At 38.4% G+C, this 17,514-nt stretch overlaps 1 protein-coding gene and 1 non-coding gene across 2 annotated transcripts in view; one reads left to right on the top strand and one right to left on the bottom strand.

Annotated features, from left to right (window-relative positions):
• TSBP1 (testis expressed basic protein 1) overlaps positions 1 to 17,514 on the top strand; it is an 88,960-nt gene that overhangs the window by 15,437 nt on the left and 56,009 nt on the right. The window contains exons 8-15 of the mRNA XM_043593146.1: positions 3,193 to 3,213; positions 7,395 to 7,415; positions 11,124 to 11,162; positions 11,722 to 11,742; positions 13,906 to 13,926; positions 14,651 to 14,671; positions 15,276 to 15,296; positions 15,944 to 15,964. Of these exons, the coding sequence (XP_043449081.1) occupies positions 3,193 to 3,213; positions 7,395 to 7,415; positions 11,124 to 11,162; positions 11,722 to 11,742; positions 13,906 to 13,926; positions 14,651 to 14,671; positions 15,276 to 15,296; positions 15,944 to 15,964 (186 nt within the window). The remainder of the gene's footprint in view (positions 1 to 3,192; positions 3,214 to 7,394; positions 7,416 to 11,123; positions 11,163 to 11,721; positions 11,743 to 13,905; positions 13,927 to 14,650; positions 14,672 to 15,275; positions 15,297 to 15,943; positions 15,965 to 17,514) is intronic.
• Positions 16,637 to 16,745, bottom strand: LOC122490652. Its single transcript, XR_006299196.1, has one exon. It is a non-coding gene; the product is annotated as a U6 spliceosomal RNA (small nuclear RNA).

The following is a 17,514-nucleotide window of genomic DNA, read 5'->3' as shown; positions in this document are numbered from 1 at the left end:
ACTTATCTATACTTATCTATACTTATCTAACAAACTATAGTCTCTCCTTTTTTTATTTTTTATTTATAAAAAATACTTATATATATATAATATATATAAATATACATATAAATATATATTTATAAAAAGTACTTATAATACTTATCTATACTTATCTATACTTATCTAACAAACTATAGTCTCTCCTTTTTTTATTTTTTATTTAAATTTTAGTTAGTTAACATACAGTGCAATATTGGTTTCAGGAGCAGAATTCAGTAATTCATCACTTAATACAATACCCGGTGCTTCTCACAAGTGCCCTACAGTCTCTCCTAAGATTACTATCAAATATATGTAAAGATTCTCCTCTCATCTTTCTGGCCTGTTAACTTCTCTTTTGTCTATCTCGTCTTTATTAATTAAGTTAGTCTGTGACCTTGTAACAGATGAATCTTAAAATCTCAGTGGTTCTATTCATAAAATTCTTTTATTATGTAAAATCAGGGATGCCTGATTGGTAGTTGGCTCTCTTCTCAGCAATGACTTAAGCAAGCAAGTTCATCTTTTTTTTTTAAGTTTATTTATTTTGAAAGAGAGAGAGAGAGAGAGAGAGAGGAAGAGAACCCATGTAGGGCAGACAGAGAGGGAGAGAGAGAAAATCCCAAACAGGCTCCTCACTGTCAGCACAGAGCCGGACGCAGGGCTCAAACTCAAGAACGATGAGATCATGACCTGAGCTGAAATCAAGAGTCAGACACTTAAGCGACTAAGCCACTCAGGTGCCCCCAAGAAAGTTCATCTTATCCTATGTATTTCCACCATTTTCAACTAACGGCTTCTAGGTTTATCACGTCTGTCTTAAGTGAGCACAGGAGAAGAAGAGTAGACAGCATGAGTGGAAGGGTTTTATGGGGAAGCCTGGATGTTATTGTACATATCACTTTGACAATTACATTGGCTACAACTCAACAGTATAGCCCCACCTAACTGCAAGAGAATCTGGGGGAAATAGTTTAACCATGTTGTATTAGTTTTCTTTCGCTACTGAAACAAATTACCACAAACTTAATGGCCTACAACAACACACATTTATTGTCTTAGTTCTACATGTTAGAAATGTGACACATGTCTCACTGGGCTAGGGTGTCAGCAGGGCTGCATTGCTTCTGAAATTCTAGGAGCAAACCTGTTTCCTTGCTTTTTCAGTTTCTAGATATTCCTTGCTTCATGGTCCCCCATTCCCCATCTTCAGAACTAGCAAAAATTAACCAACCCACACCCACACAATACTCCAGCCTTCTTCCATTGTCATGTCTTTTTCTCTGACACCTTTTAATCCCCTGCTTCCAATTTTAAAGACTCTTATGATTCCATTGAGCCCACACAGATAATCCAGGATAATATATTTCCCTATTTAAGGTCAACTGATTAGCAACCTCAATTCCATCTGTAGCCTTAAATCCCTTTTGCCATGTAGCCTAACATATTCAGGTTCCATGGACAGGGATTAGGACAGGGACAACTCGGCGGGGGGGGGGGGGGCGTGGGGATCCTATCCACCACATATGTGCCTTGGAGAAAAAGGAAATTACTTTGGTGAACAGCAAAGCAATCTCTATCACACTATCTCCTTATTTCTCGATACTCATTCCTGGATGATTTCCCTCATATTTACCATTCATTAATTCTTTCTTCAGTTAAGTCTATTTTCTTTGTTTTCTCACCTAATGATTTTATAATTTAATGACTGTATTTTCTATATCTGCTATTTCCATTTTGCCCTTTATCAAATGTATTTGCTCCTGATTAATGCTTTCTTAAAGCTTTATGGATTCCATTCCTTCTTTCACATCTCCAAATATACTAAACACACTTGGTTAAAAACTCCTTTTGAATTCCCCTTTTTATATGTGTTACCCCAACTGTTGTGGCTATCAGTCATGTCATTAAGTCTCTTCAAATGTATTTTAACTTTAGTCTGTGAGTTCATTAGTTTGAATTCACTTGTTTGAATTCCTCATAAACTTCCCATTGTTGTAATAATCCTATTAATGCATAGATTTCATAGGTTAGTTTTTATAACTGTTTCTGCATTCATAGTTTCTTCCCTACATGAATGTAGGGAAACTACATGAATGGTTCAAATGTAAGCCTTATACCTGAACTTGGCTTACCCTGAGAGTTCTACGATTGCTAGAGACTCAATTTCCAGCCATAGCCTGGTGCAAATAGATCACTTCCTGACAAACCCTGACAAACAGATCTAGATTAATGGTGCCTTTTTCACAGATAGTGCTTATGTGAGCCTTAGATATACACGATGGCTAGTTCCAGCTTCTTCCAAGGCATGAGGTCTGTGGGCTTAATTTTCACTCCTGATTATGTGTTGAAAACCCAACCTCTCAAAAAGATATATGGGCGATGAAACCTCTTACTCGCTATTGAAATTATGGGTTCCCTCTTGATATAGGACTCTTGGAGACTTCTCTTACTAGTTTTCAAGTTAAGCTTCATATTTTAAAACTTTAAAAAATACTGTGCCCAACTTTTCCAAGTGATTAGAGGAGAGGGTGAAATATCCATCTTGATAGCAAGCAATGCCCTTTTCCCTGCCCTGACTCTTTATCTTCTAATATCTAGGGATGTCCTGATTTTGTTTTCTTGGTATTAAACATCCCCACAGGAAACAAATGATTTTTGAAAAAAGTAGAGACCCCTTGTTGAAGCTATTAAGTAGCAATAGTTTGCTGCAAAGATCTTTCAAACAAAGGGGAAAAAAGAGAAAGAAAACTGAGATAGAAGAGGAGGAGAAAGGTAGAGAAGGAAAACAGAACAAAAACAGCAGGATCTGGAAAGAAGAAAAACAAAGAGGCAGAAAAGCTTCCATGGACTAAGAAACTAGCAATCCCCCTAAACATTGTTATTCTCTTACTAGGAGAACTTAAAAGATAGGTTGCGGAGGTCTTGCAATCCTACCCTACCATAAGAGTATTACTGAGGAAATACACAAAAGCCTAAAATTTATACCCCAAAACGAATCCTTAAATGGATATCCATCTGCCCACAACACTGCATTGCACCTGATCATAGAAAATGGGATGTGACCCATGGCAGTCTTCTTTCCCACAACCTCTTCCTTATATAGTAGCTGTGGAATCTGAAGTTCTCCCTGAAACACAAACATCTCATTCTTACTTTGTTTTCTTTTAGCACTGTCTCAATCAAGTATTGGTAAGTTCCTTTACTTTTCTCCAATTCAATTCAAGGTGCCCCCAGGTTTAAATGGCAACAATGAAGATATCTAATCCCCTACCTCCTCGAGCCACCACTGACACTCAGGGGTTGGTGCTCCCAGGGGTCCCTATTTTGATACTCCTCAAATCAAAAACAGCAACAAAAAATGCCAAACATCCAGGAGAACAAAGGGGTATGTTCCTTTTCTGTTTCTCAATTCTATTCTCTTTGGTGTATCACAGACCTGGGGATCATGTCCTAACTGTGGTTAGCCTTGTCCCTCATCTTCTTTTCCTTCTCCATCATTGAACATTTTACTTGAAATTAATGAGAGCTTTAGAAAATAAAAGGTCCATTGATTAAGAATGAAGAGAGAATTCAAATGGTTTTAGCTGGCTACAATGATTTCAGCAAAACAAAATATCTTCTTTCACTCAGAAGCAAGAGGAAGGAAGGAGGTTGTTAAAAGGGCAGAGAATGGGAGAAAAGAGGAGAGTTGTAATTCAAAAAGCCATGTTTGTTGAGTCTATATTTACCGTTATTAGAGATGAGAAAAGTGAAGTTCAAGGACATTATCTAACCAAAAGGCACATAGCTCATAGAAAGTAAAATTGAAGTTCTAAACACTGACTTTTCGACTCTAAATCCCATGCTTGTCCAACTACCTCCAGGACACCATTGAAAATATTTAACTTTTCAGGGGCACTTGGATGACTCAGTTCAGTTGAGCATCCTACTCTTGATTTCGGCTCAGGTCATGATCCCAGGGTCATGGGATCAAGCCCTGCCTCAGACTCCATGCTGAGCATAAAGCTTGCTTAAGATTCTCTCTCTCACCCTCTGCACCCCCTCCCAGTTCATGCTCTCTCTTAAAGAAAATTAATTTTTCAATTTAAAGTTATCTTCCTGAAATAAAAAGTCTCAAGAAATTTAGGATATTATGCATATATGAAAAAATTTTACTTCAATTTTTAAAACATAATTCAAAATGCAAAAAATGTGAATTAATCTGAATCTCAAAATTATTTTGCTAGTCTACTACTGTGGCATAACTGCATCCCATGAATGAGGCTGTTTTATTACATATATATGTAATATGTATAAATATATACATATTACATATATATGTCACATATATATACACACACACATATATATAGTATGGGATCAAAAAATAGACACTGTTCAGAGGGCTGCAAGAGACACAATATTTTATTTTATTTTAATTACTTTTTTAAAAGTTTATTTATTTTGAGAGACAGAGACAGAGCGCTAGTGGGGTAGAGGAAGAAAGAGCAGGAGACACAGAATCCGAAGCAGGCTCCAAGCAGTGTGATGGGATTTTAGACAGTAAGGAAGAAAATCAAATTAGGAGTTATACTAATCATTATGATAATATACTTCTTAAGATGAGAATTATCCTCTGATGGTAAATAAGGTAAATAAATATGTGATACATATTGGGTTTAATCTCAGAGGAAGGGAGTAATTAGTTATTATAAATAGTATTTAGCTGAAAGATGCATGGGGCCATTCATCCCTGAAGTTCAATATGCTGTGTGGTTCTACAGGATGAATGAGGCCCTCCTGAGATGTACCTATACAGGCATACATAGATAAGGACTGCAATTCGAAACAATAATATAAAAATATGTACAGAGTTTATGTGCCAAGCTGTATCCTAAGCATAACAATCCTATGAAGTAGATATTATTATACATTTTGTATTTAAAATGAATAATCTTAGGCACAAAAACGTCAAGTAACTTGTGCAAGGTCACACAGCTATAAGGTAGAGGAACTAGGATTCAAATCCAAGTATTTTAGCATCTGATTTCCCACTGTACTTCATGAAAACTAATCAGGACCCCTTTCTGTTAAATCAATTAATCCAGACTCCTGTGGATTTTTGTTATTATTCTTCAGTGTCGACTCCAGAAATGGTATTTAAGTCTCTTTCTATTTCTCAGTTCAGGAAAGAGAAATGTGAGTAAGCAGGAGGTCAAAATAAAGGAGTATATAAGGCAGCTAATGAAGGTTTAACCAAGACCTATGTCTTCTGAGTTCCCTTAAGAGTTTCAATCTTCACACAGGCTGAAAAGAAAGAATAAATGGCCTCCCTGCTCATCACCAGTCCTACAAGTCTTTCTGGGCCTCCATCACAGCACCAAAACACAGTACCCTTACACTATCCATGACTAAATCACACCGCAGGTGGCATAGAGGATTTGGTAATTTCTGGAGATGGCAGTGTGAGAGCTTCTCTCTGAAGCTTCTCTTCAAAGGGTATTAATTCTGACGCCTTTAAGCAGAAGACATCAGGAATTTATCTGTGTATCCATTTAGCAGTTTACTAGGGAACCGAGCACGTCCTGATTGCTTCTCTGCCATGAAACCTTGGTATCTGGAGGCTTTTTTCCTGTCTTCTCTCTCCCTAGGCAGGCCCTAAATTTAGAATGTGAGCCCCATGGAGCACCTGCGTGGCTCAGTCAGTTAAGCCTCTGACTTTGACTCCGGTCATGATCTCACGGTTTGTGAGTTCCATCCCCGTGTCAGGCTCTGTGCTGACAGCTAGGAGCTTGGAGCCTGCTTCGGATTCTGTGTCTCCCTCTCTCTCTACTCCTCCCCGACTTGTGCTCTGTCTCTCAAAAATATATAAATGTAAAAAAAAATTTAGAATGTCAGCCCTTTTGCTTTCCCATTATCCTAGATTTTATCAGCTGAGGCTGAAAGACCCAGGAATAATAAGACTACAGTTTGTGGATTTAGACTAATTGAATCATTAAAAGTTGAGCTGAACAGAAGAGCATTGTTAAACCCTGTTGTTTTAGAGATTATTAAATAAGGTCCCCAAAAGATGATGGAAATGATCAAAGATCATACTTTAAATTGGAGCAATTTAACCTCCAACGTAAGGCAAATAAGGCAAATGCTTCCTTCTTTCATTCTTTTTTTTCATCCTTCCTTCAATGAATATAGTGGGGTTCATTCAATAGTAGTCTATATTTCTGTACTGTCATAATTTTTATTAAAAGTTACACAAATCTTCCCTATTATTTAGATCACTTTATAAGAGGAACACTCTAGAGATTAATAAAAAGAACAGAAAAAAATTGGGAGAGTTAATATGCAGGAAAGAAGTTAATTTACTTCATAAAGGAATATTCCAAAAGGAACAGAAAGAGAAAACTGTGTGAGGTACAGAGGAGAATGCACTGAACAAAAGTCAGAAAAATTGGAGACTAAAACTGCATATAATTTTTATTTTAAAAAAATTTTCTGATGTTTATTTTTGAGAGAGAGACACACAGAGTGTGAGGGGGGGCGGGGGGGGCGGGCAGAGAGAGAGGGAGACACAGAATCTGAAGCAGGCTCCAGGCTCTGAGCTGTCAGCCCAGAGCCTGACACGGGGCTCAATCCCACAAACCATGAGATCATGACCTGAGCCAAAGTCGGACACTTAACTGAATGAGCCACCCAGGCACCCCATAAATGACTGCATATAATTTTTAGCACACTCGGCCACAGACCTTCTCTTCTCTCAGCCTCAGTTTTCTTTGTTTATAAAATTAGAAATTTTTTTTTAGAGTGAGAGAGCACATGCAAGTGGGGGCAGGAGAGGGCAGGAAGGGTGTGGGGGGTGAGAGAGAGAGAGAGAGAGAGAGAGAGAGAATCACAAGTAGGCTCCATGCTCAGCACAGAGCCTGATGCAATCTCCAGGCTGGATCTCTTGACCCTGAGATCATGACCTGACCTGAAATCATGTGTCAGATGCTTAACTGGCTGAGCCACCCAGAAGCCCCAAATTGGAACCTTTCTAACATTGCCTTTCTTTGGTTCTTGAAGCTATTACATTATGGAGAGGAGATTTTCCAAACTGAGAAAAGAAAGAATGAGGGAGAAATGGAAAATAGGGGAAAGAAAAGATGCTGAATGAAATCAGAATATTGAAAATATAGTAAACCTGGATTCTCTCCTGACCACTTTTACTCCTGGAATAGTGTCCAAGGGGGAAGAAGGTTCAAGACCTGCAAGTGTGGTAATAATCCATGTGCCTATGGGGGAATGAAGGGTCTAAGGTGTCCTGAGGGTACAATTTCCAGAAAGACTCCTGGGAAATGGGTGGATTATTTAAACCATTAACTCTACTGATCTGAATATTTGTTATTATTCTTTAGCTTTGGTGCAAGGATCCATGAGTAAGTTTTTCTTTTCCTTTCAAAATCTGGTATTGTAGGGCTCCCACACTAGGCAGAGGATGTCTCCCTGTCTTATTTGTTCCCTGCTATGTCAGAGTGGCAGGGCTTGAAGCTCATCATTCTCTGCCTTCTCCTTCATTAGGTGTCTTACCTACATCAGGCGTACCTGTCTCCCCTTCTTGTCTTGAAGCAAATTCCTCCACTTATGTCCAGTTATGGGACCTCATCTCCCAGCCCGACCTTCTCTTCAGCAGTCACAGCTTCTCCCTTCTATATCTTTGTATTTTCCTCTTCCAGTAACTCCCTCTCCTTAAAGTATAGAGCAGGTTTGGTTTTCTTCCACCCCAAACAGATCCTCCCTTGACTCTGTGTCCCTCTCTAACTACAAGCCCCCCAGGCCCACAAAGAAGGAAATTATGCTGTTTACTTTGGGTGTGGGCTTGGGAATAAGTTACTGTTTCACCTCTACTATTGAAAAAATGCATTATTTCTCCATGAATTGAGAGTGGTACAATAAGACTTTTAAAAAAACACTTTAAAAATAAGCCTGCTTACTTATTAATGTATTATAAATAAACAGAGAGACCGTTACATAACGCAGGTTCTGGAGCCAGGCCGCCTGGAATTGCATTCCAGCTCCCTATTTACTGGTTCTTTGAACACAGGCAAGTTATTTAATCTTTCATTAAGCTTTTAAATTCAACAACCAATTGAAAAACTAACAGAACAGAACACAGATGTGAGTAAAAATAGAAGACATGATGGGGCGCCTGGGTGGCGCAGTCGGTTAAGCGTCCGACTTCAGCCAGGTCACGATCTCGCGGTCCAGGAGTTCGAGCCCCGCGTCAGGCTCTGGGCTGATGGCTCAGAGCCTGGAGCCTGTTTCCGATTCTGTGTCTCCCTCTCTCTCTGCCCCTCCCCCGTTCATGCTCTGTCTCTCTCTGTCCCAAAAATAAATAAACGTTGAAAAAAAAATTTAAAAAAAAATAGAAGACATGAATACAGAAGGAAGAAAACTCAAGATAATGCTTAAATCAGTCTCCTGGAACTGATTTCCACTTATTGACAAACTGAGATGAACACATTTTCTAAACAAATGAAGAGTGAGAGAGGAATGAGGTACAGAAAAGTAAGGCAATCAGAGAAGATCACACACACACACACACACACACACAAATTCAGAAGCAAGAAACAATCCTGGTTGGACAGATTTTTTTCTTCTAAGTTTATGTGATTCTGATAAAATTTTTCATATTGAATGTTTACTTTTGGTCATACTTACAGCAAGTAAAACTGTTTCTTGTTCAAAGATAATAATTTCATGATTTTCTCCAAAAAGTATCACAACTTCCAGGTGCTTCACAACCTCAACAGGTTTGTCAATCACAGGTTTGAATTAAATGTGACCCGACCGGGGCGCCTGGGTGGCGCAGTCGGTTAAGCGTCCGACTTCAGCCAGGTCACGATCTCGCGGTCCGTGGGTTCGAGCCCCGCGTCAGGTTCTGGGCTGATGGCTCAGAGCCTGGAGCCAGTTTCCGATTCTGTGTCTCCCTCTCTCTCTGCCCCTCCCCCGTTCATGCTCTGTCTCTCTCTGTCCCAAAATTAAATAAACGTTGAAAAAAAAATTAAAAAAAAAAAATGTGACCCGACCAATACCTGTGATTAAATTAATGGAAAAAAAGGGATTCATTTGGTCTATCTCAGCTCAGCCACAGCCTGTGGTGACACTGATCTCACACCACACTGTTGTGGAAGCACGTAGGGTGCGCACTTAAATCCCTTCCTTTTTCAAAGTAAAGCTCCCAAACTGGCAATCCATTGGTCCAATGCCACCTGTATATTGGCTGACCAATAAAACATTATTTTAAATCTTGCATTTGAATGCTTCTAGATAGGGTATGCACTTTTCAAATGACCAACTTCTTTATTACCCTGTATAGCTGACAGATTCACAATTCAGGAGACTTGCTGAGGCAACAGAGCATACGAACCCCCACAAGGACAACCAGTATTTCCATTTAGTATGGAAATTTTGGTACTCTCTAGAACTAATTCTGATATTTTCATTCAGAAGATTATCCACAGAAGTGAGGTCCTTAATCTAAAATTATATAATACTTAGTATTTTGTCAGGATACTCAAATCTTATAATTAAGTTTTTTTTATCTGCTTCTTCACTCTGAAAGTAAGTGAAACCTTTCACTGTTGTGCCTGTTTTCAACCAGGCAAGGCCACAAACTCACAGTTCAAAACTTCTTGAAAATATATGATACACATTCCACCTCTGCTTATGCCTTTGCCTGTGGCAGGTATCAGTAGGTAAGCGTACTTCTCTTTCCTGCTCAGCCTACATACAATCTAAAATTCTCACCTCGAGTGTTGCTACGAATTGATCAGACTTAGTACATTAACTCAAATATATTTGCCATTTCTGATATGGATTAATATCCTTAAATATTAAATATATGGGAGCTGTCTTTTATAAATTATCTCTGTTTAGCAGTGGGAATGGCTGTATGCTACCTTAGTCTACAATACATAGAAAAGGTTGTATCTCTTCCCAAGTGCTGAGATCTTATCATTTCTGTGAAAAGCTATTAGTTTCTTCCAAACATAATAACAAACAAAATTGAGTCATAAATATACAAATAAGAACTATATTTAATTATTTCAAGAGAAATAAATTACATTTTTCAACTCACTAAAAGCTTTCTAAGTGTAATTTTTTAAAAATAATACTTTAGCATTTAAAGAATGCTCAACAAAGAGAAATAAAAGTACATAAAGAAAAGATCTGAATAGGTAAAAGAAGAAAGTGTGGGAAGGAAAGCAATAGGAAGGTAGAATTTCAGTGAAAATCTCCAGAACAGGAAAATGGAAGACCAAAATAGGTTCTTAAAGTCCAAATCATAGTTTCACACATACAGAAAACCTTTGAAATTCCATGGGAAAATTAGCTCATCTCATAAACAAACTTGTTTCAGTAAAGAGGCTTTCAACATCTTCAAATAAGATTGGTTACTCTCAAGGCAGAAGCAATGGTTCTCAACTGATGTCAAATCTCACTGCAATGTCAGCTTGCGTAACTAAGGTACTGAGGTAACTAAGGAATACCAAAGTATATTTTTTTAAGAGTTGAATCACACAGATTAACAAATAAACAAAGAACACAGAGAAATACTCATGAAAATGCCCTGTCACCAGCATTCAAAACTTTCCAAATGACGGTAGGGAAAAATAGAGAAAGTAGAAAGTAAACTAAAGCTTAATGCCTTAAACACAGTGAAACTTTCTACTTTGCAGAAGAGTTTCATTCCTTTGTAGTCTCTGAATATTTCTTTCATAACAATTTTGATAGAACTTTTCAGCTTTACTATCCATTATTACTCTTGATTTTTCACTGCAGCCATTTGATGTAAGAAAGGAGATATAATTTTCATTTTAAAGATTAGAAAAGTAATGTTCCAAAGGTTTAGTGACTTACCTAGTCATAGAGCTACAGAATAGTAAAGCTGAGACTCTAGTCTTGGATCTTTAACCTCAAGACTATTTGTACCTCACATGTGGGGAGGAGGGAATAGGACTGCCTACATTTCATACTCTCTGAAAGTCTAAATCTAGATAAGATTATATTTGTCTTTTTTTTTTTTTTTTTTGCTTAAACAACAAACATTTATGTCTCATAGTTCTTCGCAATTTTCATTACAGGTAATACAAAAGCCTTCAAAGCAACTTCAGAACCTTTATGTAAGTTTCTCCTATTTCTCAACTCAGTTCTTTTTGATCTTCTACAAAGTGCCTACTATTGGGGGAGTTGGGTGGGGGCTAAGGAGGCACCAAAAAAAGGAAGAGGAAAGGAGAACAACCTACTATTTAACTGTTCTCCTTTGCCTTTACCAGTATGAGGAACTTGAGGCTGATTTCAGGACCCCCCTAAGTAACTGATGATTTTCTTATTTAGCAAAGTGGAAACTCTGCTAATAAAATTAATTAATAAGTGAAAGGAAAAATCCTGTGATTAGATGAAGCTGTTTGTCAAAAACAAATAGTTCTAGAAATATCTGACAACAGAAAGATAGCAAAAATTGAAAACAAGAAAAATAACTGCAGGAAATATGATCTTATGGGTCTCCTGGGTGGGGGGGGGGGGAGGGGAGGGGGGGTGGGGAGGGAAAATACTGACTGACCTTCTTACAGCTTTTCATGTAAATGTAATATATAGTAAATGCTTGACCTGAATCTCCCTGAAATGTACATCCTTCATGCATGCACTCTCCAGACTTACCTTTTTGTGTTTGTGTTTTAGCAGGCAGTGCAGGACCCATAAGTAAGTTTCTTTTCTGTGCTTTAATTCCCATGTGCTTTGCTTTACTACACTGTTAGAATATGTAATATGTAAGACACTCTTATTCATGGATGTTTTTATTTCCTCCTGCAAAAATTGCCAATTCTTTTGTCCTTCTTTATTTCCTATTCTGTTTTTAAAGTTTATTAAATAAATAATGTGAGGGTTTATTAAATAAATAAAGTTTATTAAATAAATAATGTGAGAGAGATAGAGAAGGAGAGACAGAATCCTTAGCAGGCTCTGCACTGTCAGCACAGAGCCCAATGAGGGGCTCAAACTCACAAAACATGAGATCATGACCTGAGCCTAAGTCAAACACTTAACTGACTGAGCCACCTAGGCGCCCCAATGCTTCCTATTCTTATTCTAATAAGCTGGGAGCTTCCCTCAGGAAGTATTATCACTTTTAGTTTTCTCAAAATCTTGAGATTCAATAGCAAAGAGAAAAGTGTTAACAACAAAAGTGTTAGAAAGGTAGGAAGGTCCCTTGCTAAAAATCCCAGTCACACCAAAAGGAAGGGAGCAGTGAGTCCCAGCTCACTGAGTGAGGATCCCTAGGCTGCTGTGGATGGTGGTGTGGAATGTATATGCCCTGCTATTAGGCCCTGATGTTAAAGAATCAGTCTGGAAGAAGTGTCCAGATTGCATCTTAAAGGACATTACACCAAACATCTCTGGCAGAAGCACTGGTAGAGGACAAAGAATGAGGGATGGGTGAGAAGCAGTTGATTTAGAAAAGAAAAAAAATGATAAATGGACACAGTGATATATAAATGCTCTGACCTTTTACCCATCTGTTAATGGCCTTGCCGCTTAAAGCGGGTCCAAGGATCTGCATCAGCATCACCTTGAAGTTTGTTAGAAATGCAGAATCTCCACCTAATGCCTACCAAATCAGAATCTGCATTTTAACAAGATCCCCAGATGGTTTAGAACCATTACTTTGCAGAGTTTCAATCCTCTGTATGTAGAAAACAAATGTAAAGTTGAGTGTTCTTGATCTAAGTTTAACCAGCTCCTCCATTCCTTCAGATTCTCCACAGGAAGAGTAGCCTTAATGCCAGTGACAAGAAATATGAAACTCACCAAGGTTTCGTTCATTTCTTAACATATTTCTGTCCATCGCCTCTAAGGACATTAAGACCTTGAGCTCCTGGGTCAGAGCCAACACTAAAGGAAGAGGAAGAATGATTTGAGGGTTAGAGCTCAAGGCAAATCACACTCTGTGTCTACACCTCCTGGAGCATTTATACACATGAAACATGATTTAAAAAATCAAAAGTTGGGGCGCCTGGGTGGCGCAGTCAGTTAAGCGTCCGACTTCAGCCAGGTCACGATCTCGCGGTCCCGGAGTTCGAGTCCCGCTTCAGGCTCTGGGCTGATGGCTCAGAGCCTGGAGCCTGTTTCCGATTCTGTGTCTCCCTCTCTCTGCCCCTCCCCCGTTCATGCTCTGTCTCTCTCTGTCCCAAAAATAAATAAACGTTGAAAAAAAAAATTAAAAAATCAAAAGTCAATCAAGAGTAAACACTGAGCAAGTGTCACTAAAGCACATGTAGCCCAAGAGATACAGAGAGGTGTCTGTGCAAATGTGTTTGTAAAGGAGAAGGCTGTTATTGCTAAGCATGTGGGTCTAGTTAGTGCCTCAATCCCTTTACCCACTAACTTCACCTACAAAAGTCTTGAACCTACCCAAGAGTTTCTATTCCCTCTTATGCTAAGATATTACAGGCCAAGTTACTCTGATGACTAAGGCAGTCAAAGGTCACCCACAGGAGACTGAAATACCCACTGTCTCCTTCAGAAGATGAGGCTATAGATTCTGGCTACCCGAGTTCAAATTAGACCAGTGGAAAGAAAGGCAATTATCTATGGAATCTACTGAGTTACAAACAGTGACCCATCAAGACAGGAACCTTGACCACCGCATCCCTCCAGCTCCACCCATCAGATCCCAGTAGTTATGAGGGTCCTCCAAGGTGGGGAATGAAGAATAAAGCTTATTTGCTCCTCTGGTGAAGTAGAAATATTGTTCCTTGTGTCTGTTTTTTATAATGTTTTCCCCAAAATAATTTCAACTCAAACTAAATTTTCTATGCCAAAGAACCATACTAATTAGTCTGTCTTGCTTTTCCCATATTTTAGCTGGAGCCATTGGACCCATAAGTGAGTTCCTTTTCTGTTTCCTAATTCTGACACTCTTTGGTCTTCTGTGAGGTATGGGACCTCTCCTCACCCAAGCTCTTTCCATTTCTAGGCCTTCCCACCCATGCTTCTTGAGTACATCTGAATTACTGACACCTCTAATGCCCAAACCTTCAGGGGGGGAAAAAAACCCAGCCTGAACTGACACTAAGTTTAAGACAAAGGAAAACTAAATCATTCATATTTAAAATAACGCCCCAGAAAAAACATTCTCTCAACTATGATAAAAATGATTAAAACAATTATTGTGGACTTTTGCTAAACTGAAGGTAATGCTACAAGAAGAGCAAGTGGTTCTAGAAGGCGAAAGAATAAGCACGATAAAGACCAAAGAGGAGGGTGATGAAAAATGGCCAAAAGACATCCTACCTACCCCTGGGAGTGGCAATCCTCTGAGACAGCTGAGTGTTGGGAGGGCAAAGAAGGAAAGAGAGGAGAGATGAAAGTGAAGGAGACTAACAACCTTCAGCCCAGGTTCTATACGTTTCCCTCTGCCATTTAAGATGAACACTGAATGACTTGATCTGGTGGGAGGGGTATGGGGCTCCTTTGCTAAAATTACCTACCTATCTGCAGTAATAATTCTCCCTCTGAGTTGCTTCATGGGTTCTTTAAAAAAGAATATTGGTGGCATGAGCATTCTAATAATGTCAAACCACACTGATTTTCCTCCTTTGTATTTTAGTGCAATTCACAGCACCAATTCGTAAGTATCAAATTTGTTTCTCCACTCTGGTTCCTTTCACTTCTTACCCTCAAGGTCTTAAGTATTGACCTACCCTGTTTTCTTGATACCATGTTTCTCAACTTCCCTAGCATTCCTATTACACAGATTTCAAAGACGCTATGCATGAAATAGACAGACTGCAAAGCCCACGGGCTAACATAAGAAAAGAGAAAAGGACCCTCTTAATAGCAGCCATAATGCCCTGGCAGTAGGGAAGGTTCACTTTTCAAGTAACAGTAAGCCCCTAATGAAATGGGAAAGAGAGAGAGAGAGAGAGAGAGAGAGAGAGAGAGAGAGAGGAAATTTTTTAAAGGAGACATTATAAATTAGTATGGAATGAGTCTATCCCAATCCTCTAAAGGTTTCAAACATCACTGAAAACAAGGCTGGTGGAGGGGGTGGTCTATTCCTATAAGTCCCTTATATTGTACAACAGGGAGCTTATTCAAAGATTGCCAGGCAAACAACCCCAGATGTTCCTAGGGTTTCTACTTATGACACTCCCTCTAGAGTAAGTTTTGGGGAATGGCTATTTCCTTCACAGTGATGAAGCATACTGATTTTCTCCCTCTCTGTTTCTCAGCTGGCGGTACAGGACCTATCAGTAAGTTTACTGTCTGATTCTTCACTGTAAAGAATTTTAATTTCCTGCAGTATCTTAGGGACCTTTCCTTGAATCCCATGTTGGGATTTCAGGGGTTTGTGGGTCCACATTTTCTTGGCCTTTTTTGTTTTCTTCTACCTAGCATTTCCATTAAGTCATTAATAATCATGTGAATGTACACTCCACCACTAACCACAAACTGTGAAGTGGAGGATGAACGCTGAAAGGTTTCCAGTGGCTTATCAACATCAGCAAGGGATTTTTAAAAACAGAGTGAAATGAAAAGAAGTGAAATAATAGGAGAGAGGAAGAAAATTAAGTTTAAACAGAGAAGAATTTTTCCAACCATCTACAGGGGTTTAAATGGGCCAAAGTGGGGTCCCCTACTTAGTACCTTTGCTACTTACCCTCTCAGTGGATGCATTAGGTAAAGAGGCCCTTATATATATTAGATTGTCTTAGCATCTTAGCAAAAAAACAAACAAAAAAAACCACCTCAACTTCCCTACTACCCCACTGCAGCTGAGCCCAAATTTAGTGGTACAGATTCTTACCAGGAAAAGCATATAAATGAGAACTATGGCCTCCAGAGCCCAAGAGCACCTACTAACTTATTCTCTCTTTTCTTTTATTTATTTATTTTTTAGAGCTGTCTCAAAAAACCATTGGTAAGTCACCTAAACCTCAATTACAATGCCTTTTGGTCCTTTACAATGTTTAGAATGTCAGCCAGTTTCTATTTCAATGACTTGTGCTCACAAACCCCAGGATCAAGTGTTTCCACTGTCTCATTATCCCACTCAGAATTCCCAGAGGTCAGATTCAACCAGGTTCTTCAATAGAAAGATATTAACTATGAAGCTGAAATACAATATCAAAAAATAACCCCCTAGGAATGGTCTTTTCTAAGTTATATAATCTAGCTTTACTACCAACCTGTAATAAAGATTTATAACACAGTACCTAAACTTCTTGCTTTTCCTGCAAATAATTTGTTACTAGACTATGTTCAAAATAATGCAAATCTTAAGTTTTTTTTATTTCTAATTGCTCTGAAAAGTTCTCTCCAGGACACATGGGTTTACTGTCACCAACTTTTAGCAACTTTACCCTATTGCATTTTTCCATAGAAACATTATAAATAGCAGGTTCCAAGATATAGTCGTTCATAATTACATATTTTTAAACTAAGAGCAAATAGTTATATCTTCACACACTGGATTACAGTATTCCTAATAAAAATTAGGAATTTTTGAAATTAGAAAAGTAAAGAAATATGATTTGAGGTTCCCCACATTCACCTGACAGAATGAATATAAGTCCTGTATAGGTACCTGGTCATTCTTTGCATGATTCCTTCAGGAATTTGTGAGTCATCCTTGCACAGGGGCCATGCTAATCTTCTCTGTATCACTCCAATTTTTGTATATGTGCTGCTGAAGTGAGCACTCTGTGATTCCTGTAATGGCTTACAGTTTTTCTACCCCTCACATGCATTATTTTGTTGGGCCTACCAACATTTCAATGGTGGTAGGTAAAGCAGATATTATACCCATCTTTAGAGATGGAAAAATTGTTTCCCATAAAAATTTGTTTACTCCCAAATAAGGGGAGGAGGACAATTAATAATGAAGTTAGGACTGAAGTTGTGCTGACTCTTAGTTGAGTTGTTTCCACTACTATTTTGAGTGCTCTAATAGGTTATTAGCAAGAGAAACCATGAACTTCTAATATTAGAAACCAGGGACACAAAGACTTATGGGGAGAGGAAGTGAGAGAAAATGCAACAAAAGTAACACACAGACAATGAGGATGTTAAAAAGACAAAAATCAAAAGAAATTTGAAAAGAACAAAAGTAGGAAGAATACTGGAAGAAGAAAGATTAAGTGAGTTGGAGGCAGGAGAAGAGTAAATATAAATAAAGAAAAGGAAACCTACAAGGACTCACAAACTAAAAAAATAAGCAAGAAAATATAGGAAAACTGAAGAAACAAATAAAATTTGAAATGATTTTCTCTCCAAAGATTTTAGTGGCTTATACCAAAGGCAGGTGTCCTAGGAGTTTTATTCCAGGATCAAGGGCAAATTTTTTATAGATACAGTCAAAGCCAACAAATTATTTTTGCAAAATAACCTAAATTTCTAGCTTGTCTACAACTCATAGCCCAGGACATCCATAACTGGTAAGACACCTTCTAGCTTTTTCACATAGAAAAA

The sequence above is a fragment of the Prionailurus bengalensis genome, chromosome B2 (assembly GCF_016509475.1).
Source record: "Prionailurus bengalensis isolate Pbe53 chromosome B2, Fcat_Pben_1.1_paternal_pri, whole genome shotgun sequence".
NCBI lineage: Eukaryota > Metazoa > Chordata > Mammalia > Carnivora > Felidae > Prionailurus > Prionailurus bengalensis.
Note: the sequence above shows the minus strand (reverse complement) of the source record. Positions and strands in the feature narration are given on the sequence as shown.